This window comes from Hyla sarda, chromosome 8, assembly GCF_029499605.1.
Source record: "Hyla sarda isolate aHylSar1 chromosome 8, aHylSar1.hap1, whole genome shotgun sequence".
NCBI classification, from domain to species: domain Eukaryota; kingdom Metazoa; phylum Chordata; class Amphibia; order Anura; family Hylidae; genus Hyla; species Hyla sarda.
In genome coordinates, this window is record NC_079196.1 from 28,170,045 (window position 1) to 28,186,679 (window position 16,635).

At 42.4% G+C, this 16,635-nt stretch overlaps 1 protein-coding gene across 2 annotated transcripts in view; it reads left to right on the forward strand.

Annotated features, from left to right (window-relative positions):
• The window catches only part of ARHGAP15 (Rho GTPase activating protein 15), a 788,583-nt gene that overhangs the window by 411,300 nt on the left and 360,648 nt on the right, over nucleotides 1-16,635 (forward strand). For both annotated transcript variants that reach the window (XR_008847054.1, XM_056534907.1), the window contains exons 8-9: nucleotides 13,339-13,437; nucleotides 15,890-16,001. Coding sequence is in view for 1 of the 2 variants with exons in the window: in XM_056534907.1 (XP_056390882.1) it covers nucleotides 13,339-13,437; nucleotides 15,890-16,001 (211 nt within the window). In the remaining variant the exon portion in view is untranslated. The remainder of the gene's footprint in view (nucleotides 1-13,338; nucleotides 13,438-15,889; nucleotides 16,002-16,635) is intronic.

Sequence of the window (16,635 nt, forward strand, 5' to 3'; positions counted from 1 at the left end):
AAGCATATTGCCCTCTATTAACTGTAAACTGTGCGTACATCTAAGTGGTGTACCATTTTGTTCCTGTTAAAGTCTTAAGGACCTAGATACTGTGAAAGGCCAGCCAAATGTACACACCTGCTGGTGTTGTAGACAAATACTGTTTAAGTGTACTGGAGCGCATTGTCCTCCCCTCATAAGTGCATACCACATACGTACATCTAAGTGGGGTACCATTTTGTTCCTGTTAAAGTCTCCAGCCACCTCCAGGATGTCTCATTCTGCTACTATATGGTCTCCTCATGCTTCCGTCCCCCCCAGGCCGTGTCACTGTACCACCATGTGGTCTCCTCATGCTGCTGGCACATAAAATTAAACTTTTTAGGTTCATCTATTTGAAATCTTCAATTTAAATGTTAAAAATATCTTTAATCTTTGCAATTGTGAGGCCCCAAGGTCTCCTCATGCTGCCGCCACCTCCACGCTGTGTTATTCAGCCACTATATGTTCTCTTTATACTGATTCCACCTCAAGGCTCTGTCATTGTGCTGCTCTGTGACAGTGATTCTAATAGTGACACCTCTAATCTGCATGTCATACTGAATAACAGTATTATTTCACTTATCCAGCACACACCCTATGTGTGTTACAGCAAGGAAAAGAGTTCTACACCCCTATTGAGGCTCTCTGTATGCCAGAAATAGCCATTTTTAATACAGATTTGCTGCAAATAAATTCAGACCGAACCAAATTTTTTCGGAATATTCATTGCATCGGCCGAATCAAATTTTTCAAAAATGCGCTCATCTCCAGAAACTACTACTACCTTTGCCTTCTTGTGGTCATTACTAAGAAAATGATGAATCAGTGGGGTTGTCTCGGAGAAGACAACTACCGTAAGTGACCTTTCAGAATTTGCATTATTTATTATTACATTATTTTTTCCCTTTTTGTATATCTGTTCTTTACTAACGGAGAATATACAGCCTCTCCTGAAATGCTTCTTTTTTTAAATACTTTTTTTTACCCCACCGATCAGACACTTATCATCTATTCCAGTGTTTCCAACCAAGATGCCTCCAGCTCAATGGGGGTGATTTATCAAAAACTGTGTAAGGAAAAGTTGACCAGTTGCCCATAGCAACCAATCAGATCCCTTCTTTCATTTTCCAGAGGCCTTGTTAAGAATGTAAGAAGCGATCTGATTGGTTGCTATGGACAAATTGTCATCTTTGCCTCTCCACAGGTTTTTGATAAATCTCCCCTAATGTTTCCTTTTTCAGCTCAGGGCACACCTTCCGGTAAGGTTTTTACTTTGGGAAGCACCTAATTTCCCCTTATGCAGTTTGCCCCTCTGTAGACAGTACCCACTGTAGGTAGCTTGCCTTTACATATATATATATATATATATATATATATATATGAACCCATATTGCTAACCCACTGTACTACCAATGAACATAGGAGTATAACTCCATTATATCACAAACGGTGGTAAAGTACTAACTATTACTGTACTACCAATGAACATAGGAGTATAACTCCATTATATCCCCAACAACGTACTACCAACTGCTGATTTATTTCATATACTGGACATTTAACAATAAGCTGGTTTACTCTTATTACTATTTTTATTTTATTTTCAGATTTTAACCTATATTTTACTTATATATCTGTATTAATTCCTGCCCCCTGCAAGGGCCCTGCGGGGGTAGGTGATTATAACTGTATTTAATAAATGTTTTATGATCACACTGAATCTCCTACAATCTTTTTAATATTACATATATATATATATATATATATATATATATATATATATATATATAGAAACATTACATTTACACACACACACATACACACTTCTATACACACATTAAAATCCATATAGATATCATCACATATTTATATGGTCCATACACATTTATCCATATCACACAAACCCAATTCTAGTATTTAATACAATACATAAGCCCAGATTTGAGGAAACACGTACACAGTATTTACACAATTTTCTTATATTTATCCAGGTTGTACGGGCTACACAACCTTCACGCTAGTACTCATCTGGCAAATATCCCATATAATCACTGTCTTGGTTGTAGCTACCTAATATATATGAACCCTCTGTGGGTAGATTGCCCCCTGTATGGAGCACCCCACCATAGGTAGGACCTCACTGTTTGGTTGGGAACAACTGCTCCAGCTATTGCAAGACTACAACTCCCAGCGGGCCTGGACATTGCAAAGCATATATAGGGGTAGGTGGTACTGTGCTCCTGATGGCATACATGGTGGTTTAGTTGATCTAGTTATTCATAAGTACTTTTCCCATGCTTTCCTCCCTTTTGCATTTATGTGCATGCTATAGCCTAGCCTAGGCATGGTATTGCTCTTGTGCTCTATATGAACGAACTAGTGGATCTTTGTACGCTGAATGTACTGTATGTACTTCTGTGGCCAGTACCTCTCTCTTTTGCACCTTTATATTTTTTGTGCCATCCTCTCAATGTTTACACATTTTTGTAGGTTTTTGAGTATTTTTGTATAATAAAGCATTTAAAAAAAATATCTCTTTGGCATCACCATAGGAAACTCATTGCATACATATCTTCACTCCTCCACTGAGTTCCTTACACAATATGATGCTAGATAGCTATAATAGTAGTAACAAAATGAACCTCAGAATCTTATTGCTGAGATTGTATCTGACCAACATTTGCATAAATCAATAGTCCAAGTGAATATACAAAAACTTTGCAATATATCTTATTCATGAAAAATGCCTTTCTTCATAAGGAGTCACTTCTTTTCCTTTCCCTGCCTCCTGCACAACTTGTTTATGTTAAATTCACTGTTAATCTCATTTTGAGACAAGCTCACTGAGAGATGAGGTTACATGCTGCACATAGAAGTCTAAGGAGGGGGTAGAGGAGGAGTAAAATGATGGGGGAGAGACAAAGAGACACATGGGAGCTCATCTTCAACTTGTAGTAAGTGTTACTGCCTCCTGACTTGCTATATAAGATTTTCTATGCTGATGCTACTTCTGAGGGTGGATCTAGCACTGAGGTTAGACAATAAAACACTAGAGCCTGCAGCATATCTGCCTGTATTATATCTCTGTTTTATTCTTTATGCCTCCCCACTCAATATACTTTATAACCCTTCTGAGCTAATTATCTGTCTTGTCTCTTAATACAGTTTTAAAAAGTGAAGTTGAAGGTGAATGGTCAGAGGAAGATGATGGGAAGAGTAGAAGTGCCTAAAAAGTGGAGAAATAATTTTTCATTATTAATATATAGAGGGCTGGGCTCACACCACGTTTGGGCATATAACATTCAGATCTTACAGGGGAATTGCAAAATCTCCTCCTGTCATATCCTAGCTGGACACATACAATATCCCAATTCATTTCAATGAGCCGACCAGAGTGACTCCAGTCGACTCATTTTCCCACCATATTTGTTTTTTGAATTGGACTGAAAAGCTCAGCAGACCACGGTTTTAAGTCTGCTTCAAAAACTGGATAAGGTCTGAAAACATTGACCATTTAAAGGGGTACCCCGCCCCTAGACATCTTATCCCCTATCCAAAGGATAGGGGATAAGATGTCTGATTGCCGGGGTCACGCCCCTCCCATAGACTTGCATTGAGGGGGCGGGGCGTGGCGTCACACGGGGGTGGAGTCGTGACATCATGATCTTCCGTCCCCGTGGTCGTGAGGAATTAACCAGAGAACCTCCAGCGCTTCCGGAAGCAGTTGCAGGTGGGTGCTGCTTGCTATATTGCAGGGGTCCCCAGCGGCGGGACCCCGGCGATCTGACATCTTATCCCTTATCCTTTGGATAGGGCATAAGAGGTCTAGGGGCGGAGTATCCCTTTAAATCTTTAAAGAAATGGCGAGGATTTAAAGCTGTAAGGGTAAAAAATTTATATGAATGCATACGGAATGTATATTTACGTCCGTGGCCGGTTTTCGATCTGTGAAGCACGCTTTGGACTCACGGCTAATACTGGTTATCACCGATCGGGCTGATGTCTGGGATTATCCCTATAGATGCCGCGATCAAAGTTGATTGCCAGGTCTAAAATGGGAGAATATGCTGCGGGTTAGGTCAGCGGAGCTATTCGGGACCGCCACAGTGAAATTGCAGCGTCCCTAATAGCTGAGAGGACAGTGGGAGGCTGCCTACCTGGCTCCATGCTGTCCGATTGGTGTTTGATTGCTCCAAGCCTGAGATCAAGGCTTGAGCAATCAAGCGCAGATAACACTGATCAATGCTATGCTATGGCATATCATTGAACAGTGCTGGCAATCAGTGTAATGCATGTTATAGCCCCCTATGAGTGGCGACTGTGGCGGCGGGGCTTTGCGAACCCCAAGCCATGTCTATCTGACTGTGCCTGACCGCTGGATAAATGCATTTTATAAGTTATAAAAGAAGGAGGAAAAGTGATAAAGGTATGGTTACACTCACGTTATGGACATCTGTAACAACTTTGTTGTAGTCTGGGGGGCTAAAAACTCATGACAGTTGCGCTTTAAGGGGTTAACCATTATAAATATATACTATCACTGTATGGTGGATATTGGTGAATTTGGTCCAGCGAATCTACATTTGCTGGACCAGACATTCTGCACCCAGTTCAGCTGCTCAGTGTATTGTACAGGTGCAGGGACTTTCTGCTACTGTATGTACTTTGGGGAATTGCAGGGCAACATGGGTTCATTTGACTTAAATTTGACATTCAAAACCCAAAACAATTCCCAGGGTAATTATTATTATTATTTTTAACCTCTATTAACTAACAAATGCCAAACCGTCCTGTCAAACAGCTTCCTTCCATGTGATTCCTAATAATTTTGTATATTACTTAATTTATCAAAAATTACCCCTTATCTAAGGCTGCATTCACACCATGATTCCAGCCTACGGTTGCCGGATCTGGCTGGGAGAGGGGAAAACCGGGTGCTCCCGTACCCCAGCAGGACCGGCACTGAAATCCATTTACTTTAATGAGCCGACCGGAGTCAAACAGTGACTCCGGTCGGCTCATTTCTGCCCCATATCCGGTTTTGTGACCGGACCTAAAACCGCAGTATACTCTGGTTTTAGGTCTGGTCATAAAACCGGATACGGGGCAGAAATGAGCTGACCGTAGTCACTGTTTCACTCCGGTCTGCTCATTAAAGTGAATGGATTTCAGCGCCGGTCCGGCTGGGGTACGGGAGTGCCCGGTTTTCCCCTCCCGCTGCCGGATCTGGCAACCGTAGGCTGCAATCGTGGTGTGAATGCAGCCTAAGAAAAACTGCTTTAAAGTCTTGGCCACTGTCTTACTTCTCTGCAATCTGCTGCCCACCCCTTGTTGTCAGGGGCAAACTGTCTCTTGTAATAGCTATGTCAGGACAAATAACAGGAAGTGGGGGCAGGGTTTAGCATGTGCTCTACACAGATAGAGAGTAAAAGCCTGAAAGAGTCTGGGCTATGCAAGCTAAGAAAGTCTGCCTTCTGAAGATGATCAACACTGTCCTTTAAAGGTAAATCAAACAATTTCCTCTCATCATTCAGCACCCATAAAGCTTTGGGAAGCTATCACTTGTAGTGATGATAAGCATAGGCCATATTCGAATTTGCGATATTTCGCAAATATATGGATGAATATTTGTCCTATATTCATGAAATTTGCATATTCGCTATGTTAGTTACCTTTTTTTTTCATGCAAAAATTTGTGATTAAATTTGCATAGTGCGCATGCGCGATTATATCTTTCACCCAAAATAAGGGAGGGATCAGTGTCCTCTGACTGGAAATGCCGAAATGTGTGAATATTAGCATATTTGCATATTCACATATTTGTGTATTATCATATATTCACATGATCACCCAAAAAAATTGTATTGATCATTACAAATATATATCACTATATTCTAAATATTCGCAAAATTGCAAAGTGCCGATATTAGCGGTAATAATTCGCATTTCGAATATTCGCGCTCAACAATAATCACTGGTGTAAGAAACACTGTATCAACCTACTATATGTCTACAGAACTGAAGTGTTACTCCTCCCTCCCTTAGCTTCTCAGTATCAGCAACTGTAGAAGGTAAGTGTCTAGTGTAACCCTTTCCTTGCTGTGATCCTGCTGCTGCTATTTTTTTCATCCTGCTCTCATACCACCTTGCAAAACCAATGCATCAGTAACCTGTTCTTCCTCTGCATGATATCTATTGTTGTCCTCTTCAAATCACTGTGCAATGTCAGCCTGTTAAGTCCAGTGCATTTTCTACAGCGCTACACCATGGCATAGCAGAGAGGAGCATGTACTTTGATAGGCTAGAAAAGTAAGAGGAAGGAAGTCCATGTATGTGTACTATGACAAACACTTCAGCTTTGATTCTACCCTCTGAAAATTAGAGAATAGGAAATAGCTGTGCTCTATAGCAGTAGTGGGGGCTTTCTGAAGGGTTAAAAACCATGCAGATTTATAAAAATCTTTTTGAATCAAAAGGTAAACTTTAAAGGGGTACGCTGCCCCTAGACATCTTATCCCCTATCCAAAGGATAGGGTATAAGATGTCTGATTGCCGGTGTCCTGCCTCTGGGGACCCCCACGATCTCCCTGCTGCACCTAGCGTTCGCTTAGAGCGCCGGAGGCTTGTGATGTCATGGTCACGCCCCCTCACTGCCGTCACTGCCATCATGCCCCCTCCCATAGACTTGCAATGAGGGGGCTTGGCTTTGATTACACGAGTGGGGTGTGACCATGACGTCACAAGCCTCCACTCCACATTGCCAGTCATCCAGCACAGAGCCAAATATAAGATGTCTGGGGATGGAGTACCCCTCCTAAGATCAGCGATGGTCTAGTCACAGTGGTAGCAGCACTGGTATAGTGGGACCTGCTACCTGGCTGTGCAGTAAACTACAAATGGCCCCAAAAGCAGATGCAGCGTCACACCAATGTGCACAGTCAGTGGTGGTCCCAGAGGTCATATCCTCAGAAATCATTAAGTGAGGCCATACTAGCAATATGCCATCATTTTATGAGATGGTAAATCCTCTTTAAAGGCAGATGCCAAGGAACACAGAGCGGCAGAGAACAGAGCGACACGTATGACTCCGCAGCTCTGCATTTTAGTTATTCTTAATGTATTCTGTATGGTTAAATGGTCTACTGGCACGAGCCATTTCACAGTATAGAATGTTTGTGTATTAACATATTTTTTCTCCGACGTGCCTGGTTTCCAGTATTAATACATTTGTGTTAATTTTAGCAGGAAAAATATGGACTGACAGAGCTGAGATGTGACGGTACAATTAGGAGCCAAATTGAAAAGATAAAAATAGCATAGCACAGCGAATCTGTGGGGAAGAGAACTGACACCGTCTGTATGCTACAAAATGAGTTTTTTTCATATATATATATATATATATATATGTATATATATATATATATATATATATATATATATATATATATAATTTTTTATTATTATTATTATTTTCCAATATCATACAGACAAAAAATGAATTAATAAATAAATTGCATGACGTATTAGAGTAGAAAAACACACAAAAATTCACTGATTTAAAATCTTTCCTATCCCCCCCCCCCCCCATTTTATGTATCAATAGAAAAGCGCACTGCTCTTTGTAGTCATTTCAAAATCCTTGAATATCTGCAATATTTTTTTTCATGACTTTTATAATTATTTATTACTGTCCTTAGCACATTTTATCCGTAAATGCTTAAGGGTTCATTTGCAAAAGGACACAGGGCTGAAGTCTATTACAATGTGTTCCTATGGTTTTTTTAAAGCGAACCTGTGCTCACTTTCAATGATATATACTTACTGGCCACTTTATTAAGGACACCTGTTTGGTTGTTAACACAAATAGCTAAGCAGCCAATCAAACGGCAGAAAATCAATGCATTTAGGCATGTAGACGTGGTCAAGACAACTGAAGTTCAAACCGAGAATCAGATTAAGGAAGAAAGGGGATTTAAGTGATTTTGAATGTGACTTGGTTGTTGGTGTTAGACAGGCCGGTCTGAGTATTTCAGAAACTGCTGATCTACTGGGATTTTCATGCACAACCATTTCCAGGGTTTACAGAGAATGGTGCAAAAGAGAAAACATCCAGTGAACGGCAGTTTTGTGGACAAAAAACGTCTTGTTGATGTCATAGGGGAATGGGCAGACTGGATTGAGATGACAGAAAGGCAACAAGTAATTAAAATATCCAAGGTATGCAAAATACATGACATTGGAGTCTCGAGGAGGTAAATTTTTCATTGTGATTCCACATCACGAGGGGCATGACGTTACGTCATATCCCCAGTGCTGCACAGATATCTTTGTGGGTCCCAATGGCAGGCTCCCTGTGATCACAGATCTTATCCCCTATCCATTGGATAGGGGATAAGATGCCTATGGCCGGATAACCCCTTGAAAAGTTTTAGCATCCAGAAAAAAGCATACAGTAAACGTATAAATGAACATTAGGGATGAAAGAATCCAATCTGATGAATCCGAATTTGTTACGAATTTCAGGGAAAATTTGATTCGCAATGAATGCGAATATCGCCGCAAGTCGATCACACAAATTGGTTCATTAAACTCCATTTAATGCGGACCAGGCTCCAGGTCATCAAAAACGGCAGATCCACATGTGATGGCATGGGGCAAGGAATCCTGGGAAGGCGGGAACAAGGGTTGGCGGGATGACCCTGAATCACATGCTGCCTATCAGCAGCCAGTCACCCCTGTGATGTCACAGCCCTATATAATCGACAGCCATATTGCGGCCAGTCACATCAGCGTTCTATTGTAGAGCGAGAGGGACAGACAGCAGTGTGTGTTGCACAGAAAAGCATTTTTACAGTGGCGATTCACCTCAAGTCCAAATCCAGCCCAGAAGCACTAATACGGAAACAGTGTTGGTGGGAAAATCAGCTACTCAGCGGTGCGTCAGATTTTCTTCAAGCATCCAGAGGATGTTAACCTGGCCACATGCAAGATGTGTCAGCAGAAGGTGAAGCATGGCCAGGTTCCCAATGTTGGCACCATGGCCCTGTATCAACATATGAGACGTCACCATGAAGCGATCTGGAAGAACCGTGGCTCCGATGTAGTGGTCCAGCCTGCTGCATCACCCAGTGTCACGCTGCTCCCTGTTTTAGCTAGCCAAGGCTCCACCACCTTAGCAGAAGGGAGCTGTGTGTCATACCCATCTTCTGTCGCTCCAGATGCTCCTGCTCCTTATACTTCGAGTCAGTCATTCCGCCAGCAATCCATTGGCGGAAAAAAAAGGCGGCCTCACACAGGAAACAATCCCTATTTCCACCTAAAAACCCTGGGAAATGGCAGTTTTTGTAGGTGGAAATAGGGAGAGGTTCCTGTGTGGGGCCGCCCTTTTTAGAGCAAGTAACACATGCCAAAAAGCTAATTAGTAATGCGAGAGTAGGGCCTTACAGAGCAAGTGTTATACCCCAACGGTTATAATGACCATACGTTTTTCCCTTCCACCTCTTAGAGATCTTTGCATCACATCAATACTTGGTGGTGTAGGTGGCACATGGTGTTTTTTGCACACCTTTCCTTTTGTTTGATTTAAAAAAACATTTTTGGGCCCATATATTTAATCCTAAGCATATTATTAAAAGTTAAGTTTTACGTAGTGCATATCCTCAATACTTACTTGTGCATAAAAGAGACCATTTTCTTCTGCCTACCTTCCTCAGCTACAATTCTTATCCTGCCACCCGCCTGATGCCACACATCTGATGCCAAGTTCTCCTTTTTTCACCCACCTTCATCACAGGGTACTGGTATTGCCACCCACCGCATCACTCTGTCACTGTGTCACTTTCAGGACTCCTGATGCTGCTGCTGCCACCTCCAAGCTGTCTCATACTACCACCATATGTTCTCCTCATGCTGCTGCCACCTCCAGGTTGTGTCATTTAGCTACTATATGGTCTCTTCATGCTTCTGCCACCTCCAGGCTGTGTCATTCAGCCACTGTATGTTCTCATTCTGCTGCCCACTCCAGGCTGTGTCATTCAGACACTATAGGGCCTCCTCATGCTGCCGCCACCTCCACGTTGTGTCATTCAGGCACTATATGGTCTCCTCATGCTGATGCCATCTCCACGCTGTCATTCAGCCACTATATGGTCTCTTTATGCTGCTGCCACCTCCACGCTGTGTCATTCAGCCACTATATGGTCTCCTCATGCTGCCGCCACCTCCACACTGGGTCATTCAGCCACTATCAGGTCTCCTCATGCTGCCACCAACTCCAGGCTGTGTCATTCAGCCACTATATGGTCTCTTCATGCTTCAGACAGCTCTAGACTGTGTCATTCAGACACTATATGTTTTCCTCATGCTGTCGCAAACTCCAGGCTGCGTCATTCAGCCACTATAGGCTTCCGCCAACTCCAGGCTGTGTCATTCAGCCACTATATGTTCTCCTCATGCTGCCGCCACCTCCACGCTGTGTCATTCTGCCACAATATGGTCTCCTAATGCTGCCACCACCTCCACGCTGTCCCATTCAAGCACTATATGGTCTCATGCTGCCGCCACCTCTACGCTTGGTCATTCAGCAACTATATGGTCTCCTTATGCTGCTGCCACCGCCTCTGATCTCCATATCATACTAAATAACAGTATTATGTCACTAACCTAGCACACACCCTATGCATGTTAAAGCAAGGCAAAGTTTTGTACACCCCTATTGAGGCTCTCTGTAGGCCAGAAATAGCCGTTTTTAATAGCAATTCACCACAAATAAATTCAGACCGAAACAATTATTTTGGGAAAATTTGTTGAATCGTCCGAATCCAATTTTTCAAAAATCCGCTCTTCTTTAATGAACATATCAAGTGATAATAAGAACATATATCCTTTTATAAGTTCACAAGATATGATAAAGAGCAACTGCATTCGTGCAATGCTGACATAATACAACACGTACATGGAAAATATACCAATGTGGAAAAGAAAATAGGGAAATTAGAGATCCGTCAATTTCAACACTTTTCTGCAGCACAAATGTATGCACATAACACAAACCCTGTTGGCTGCTGCTTCTTTGGCAATGGTGGATACCATAAGATGCATGAATATGTAGGAGAAAATGTTGTGCTGCAGCACTGGGGAAAGAGCATTAAGTTATTTTTTAGGTAAAGAATAACGTGTTTCGATATTGTGCTGATCTCTTCATAAGATCCCCTCAGATCAACCCAATCTGGAATTAAAGGGGTACTCCGCTGGAAAACATTTTTATATTTAATCAACTGGTTCCAGAAAGTTAAAAAGGGCTTCTATTTAAAAATCTTAATCCTTCCAGTACTTATCAGCTGCTGTATGCTCTTTTTCTTTTTGAATTTCCTTTCTGTCTGACCACAGTGCTGTCTGCTGACACCTCTTTTCATGTCAGGAACTTTCCACAGCAGGAGAGGTTTGCTATGGGGATTTTCTCCTACTCAGGACAGTTCCTAAAATGGACAGAGGTGTCAGCAGGGAGTGTCATCACTGTGGTCAGACAGAAAGGAAATTCAAAAAGAAAAGGACTTCCTGTGGAGCATACAGCAGCTGATAAGTGTTGGAAGGATACTTAAGATTTTTAAAGAGAAGTAATTTACAAATCTGTTTAGCTTTCTGGCACCAGTTGATTTAAAAAATGGAGTACCCCTTTAAGTATTGAAGGGGAACTCCAGTTCCTAAAATCTTATCTCCTATCCACAGGAGAGAGGAAAGGTGTCCCAGGGGGTCCGACCGCTGGTACCCCTAAGATATCCTGCCCATTGCCTCTGTGTTCTAAAGCTTTGTTTTCAGAAAAACTGCTCTTCTCTCGCTCAAAGTGGCCATGGTTGACACGACCCCTCAATGTATCTCTTTGGGAAAGCCAGAGATTCAGCTCTTTTGTATCCCATCAAGCTACATGGAGGTGGTGTGTTGACCATTGCTTTGTGCTTGACAGAAATCCGGCATGGAGCGGAAGTTGCTCTGCGCATGAGGAGAGCCTGGTGGGCCTGAGTTCAGGCACTGATCCCCTTTCCTCTTTATAGTGGATAAGATGTAATGTACTGGAGTTTCCCTTTAACTTCCTGTTTCCTCTCCAAACTAAGTTTTTTTCGTCCTATAGGACGCTCTGGCATATAAGACGAACCCTATTTTAAATGAGGAAAATCTAGAATACAATGTAAAGTATAGGTCACAGTGATATTCAACCAGCGGACCTTCAGATGTTGCAAAACTACAACTCCCAGCATGTCCGGACAGCCGTTGGCTGTCCGGGCATGCCAGGAGTTGTAGTTTTGCAACATCTGGAGGTCCGCAGGTTGAAGACCACTGGTATAGAAGGTAATACTCACGTGTCCCCGCCGCTCTGGACCGTCACCACTCGTCACCGCTGCCCTGGATGTCGCCCTCCATCTCTGTCGCCACATCCCCGGGGTGTCCCCATCGCTCCAGAACGTCTCTGCTGCCCGGTATCCTCGCTCTCCGTCGCCGCCATCACATCGCTACACACGCTGCTCCTATTGGATGACGGGGCGGCGTGAACTACGACGTGATGACGACGAAGGAGAGCGCCGGCCATGCAGGGGATCCCGGCACGGAGCAGACACCGAGGAGGCAGGTAAGGTCCCTCCCGGTGCAGCCGGGTTAGTGTCACTTTCGCTTCAGACGCAGCGGTCAGCTTTGATCACCGCGATCGGTGATGTCCTGTATTAGCCGCGGATCCCAGCCATTGATAGTCGCAGGGACCGCCGCGATAGGTGTGTATTCACCGTATAAGACGCACCAACTTTTTCCCCCCAGTTTTGGGGAAGAAAAAGTGCGTCTTATACGGCGAAAAATACGGTATGGGGAATATTGCACACAGTTTGCCACATTCCCCTTTGCCTGCATGTGCAGTGGAGACTTACTGCCAATATTTTAGGGACAGATTGCAATTGAACTGCACGTGTGACCACCTCAGTGGCTTCCGTTATAGGGTCATAACAAAGAATACCAGGCTATCAAAATGGGGGACTAGCAGGTATATTTCTCAAATAGATAGATAAATGCTTGTATAAGTGCAATTTTATTGTATTACTGTACATCATTGCTTTTTATTATGTTTCTATTTCTTATGTACTTTCACATTTAATTTATACAGATTCTACATTCCATCTAGTACAATGCCTGTAAAAAAATTTATATATAATCAAAGTGAAGGCTCCTTGTGCTTGTTAGTATGAACATAAACGAATTCCCATGGACCGGGCATGTTTGGTCTAAATAAATAATCTTTCACCAGTCCACTTGCTTACAATAAAATTCTCTCCTCAGATCACAACAGAATCAGGAAATGAGTTCCTTCTCCAGTCAGACGCAGACGTTACCATAAAGGAATGGTTCTGTGCGATCCGAAACACAATTGACAGCTTGGTATGTATTACTTTGTTACCTTTTCGAGAGTAAAAAAAAAAAAATTTCAGAAGTTTCAGAATTGCGACGTGTTTATACAGTTTGGTGGATGGATGAAATGACAGATATGCAGACAAAAACAAACAGCGCGAGCCGTCAATAATGAAATAATTGCAGCTTGATTATTTGGAGAATTAGTCATTTGCTTTGACGTCCTGGGAAGGTTCCGTTCTGTAGGTGACAGCTCTGTAACATTTGTAACACACACAAATAAAACCTCTGCTGTCTGATGTGCACGCCATGGCTTGGTTCGTGCATACATAGGTTGAAAAACAATGTATTAAGGAGAATCTGAGGCCTTGTTCACCCACATTAAACCCGATACACTGGGTTATAGTGCAGGTGGCTAGCTTTACAAAGAAGGGTCATTTACTCAAATCACTTTAATATACGCAGAAATCTAGCACTGTAATCTGCAGCTGCATTGCGCTCCAGCACACATAGGAGACAGCTCACCCAGCTCCCCTGCCTCCTCCATATTTCCCCAATCGGCCCTGTCCCCTTCATTGTCATGATAATTAATGCTGCGAGTGAGCACTCTGCTCCCTGTGTGCTCACCCCCATCATTTATTAGCATATAAATGAAAGGAGCAGGGGAGCAGGGAGAGGCGGCTCCTCATCTCCAATGCAGGAACTCTGTATATACTGAACAAATTTACACAAGGGACCCCTCTTTGTAAAGCTTTCTACCTGCACTATAACCCAATAAATTAGTCAGATTCACTTTAAAGGGGTACTCCGGTGGAAAAAAGTTTTTTTTTTCTTTTATCAACTGGTGCCAGAACGTTAAACAGATTTGTAAATGATGTCTATTTAAAAATCTTAACCCTTCCAGTACTTATCAGCTGCTGTATGTTCCAGAGCAAGTTCTTTTTTTTTATTTTTTTTTATTTTCGGTCTGACCACAGTGCTCTCTGCTGCCACCTCTGTCCATATCAGGAACTGTCCAGAGCAGGAGAAAATGCCAATAACAAACCTCTCCTGCTCTGGACAGTTCCTGACATGGACAGAGGTGGCAGCAGAGAGCACTGTGGTCAGATAGTAAAGAACTACACAACTTCCTCTGGAGTATACAGCAGCTGATAAGTACTGGAAGGATTAAGATTTTTAAATAGAAGTAATTTACAAATCTGTTTAACTTCCTGGCACCAGTAGATTAAAAAAAGTAGGGTGTAGAATTTAGCATATCTGTTTTTAAGTTACTTATTTGGGTTGTTTAGTTTAGAGAGGAAGAACCTTGTGACCGAAGCCTAGAACCATGTCTAGTGCTGTTCTTCTGGAGAACCTGCATTTTGTCCATGGTATACAATGGATGGTCAATCATTTCAGCGGACACCAGTGGTTTTTGACATAATGCACATAGACAGTGCAGGTTCTTTTCCCTAATGGGCTCATTAAGACACTTCAGGCAGTAAGATTAGAACCTTTACCCCCAAAAAATTTCATAAATATGGAGCTTTCTAAAGAACTAGATATGAAAAAGTTGAGTATTTATAAGTTGTATCCCCTAGAGCCCTTATTCCATTGCTGAATTTTTTATGTTGCTACATTGTTAATGAGATAGGCGGAAGGGGAGATATGCGGGTGGGGGAAGCATGAATCAGGACCAGGAGGTGGCAATATCAGTCTGGGGGGCATAAATCATTAGTGGTAATATGAAGGTATGGTGGATGGTGTTTTTTGCACCTCCACTTTAGTCACTGCATTAGGCATAATATAGTGTATCAATTTTATCTGGAGTGTTCCTTTAAAGAAAATTTTCCATTTGGGCGAGTTATACCCTATCCAGGGGATAGGGTTTAACTTGCATATTGGTGAGGATCCGACCACTGCGACCCCTGCCGATCCCCGGAACAATGTAAAAATGCAGCCCAGACCCCTACTGATCTGCAAGTTGCTGTGGATAGGGGAAAACTTACCCAGATGAGAAATCTCTTTAACAATTCATCCACAATACAAAAAAATTAGAGCTTCAATGATCATATGGTCCTATAGTAATTTAAAGTGGCCCTGTCATTTGGAAAAACTTTTGACTTGCCACAGAAACATTGTAAAAGTTTTGATCCGTCAGTGTTCACACCCCCAGCACCCTTTTGTACTAATAGGGAGAGGTGCAAGGTTATGTGCTTTACTCTCTGGCTCACTGTGATCTCCGTCCAGTTACACTAGATGCATCTAAGTCTATGGAGCCCATCTTGTATAACTGAACAGAGATTGCAGCAAACTGAAGAGTGAAGGGTATAATCATGGGCTTCTCTCTGCTTGTTCTTAAGATGGTGGGGGACCAATAACAGGGACACTTTAAACAGAATTGCAGACTTGTCATTATCAACCTGATTTGGTTCATTTGAAGACATAAATGTAGGTGGACGATTTCTTGACGGTCTGAAAACTTTTTAAATGTGTCTTTTAGGGAACGTTGCAGCCATTTTCAGCTCTGAGTGTCCGGAAGTCTGCCAGCACTGAGGTCTTACAGCAAGGGAATGAACTGAAAGAAAAGAAAAATGAGCAGAGAAGATCACTGGGTGCGTATCATATTCTATGGATCATTTTTCTTCTTTTAATATGGTGTCCACCACAGCCGCCCCCAAGTTCAATTCTCTCACAATTTCCCCTGTTTCTATTGATCTCATAATTATAGTCTCAGACTCACATATATTAGGCCAGTTTCTTATAGAATTGGATTATCAATATGTTTTTAATGTGCAAGAAAAAAAATGATGCTTACATCTGGATATGCAAGGAAATGGGTGACCTGTCCCAGCCAATCACGGGCCAAATGTGTGAGCAGCCACTGCCAATCACTGGCCATATTGGTGACCTGCCTCAGCCTATTACTGACCATATTGGTGATCTGCCTCAGCCAATCACTGACCATATTGGTGACCTGCCTCAGCCAATCACTGACCATAAGGGTGACCTGCCAATCACATTCCTTTGCCGAGACCAAAGCAGGAGTCACTAAATAGAAGTAGAGATTGGGCAGTAAAGTACAACTTATTCTTTACTTTTAGGCTAGCCTGGACCCAAATTTGTGGTGCCAGACAACCCTTTAAGTCTACTGTAAATACCCAACCTCGAATATCATTTGAATTTTTAAAAATCTAAATAGGTTAATAATCCTGTGCTGAATAATTTCTTTTTAGTACCAAATTATCT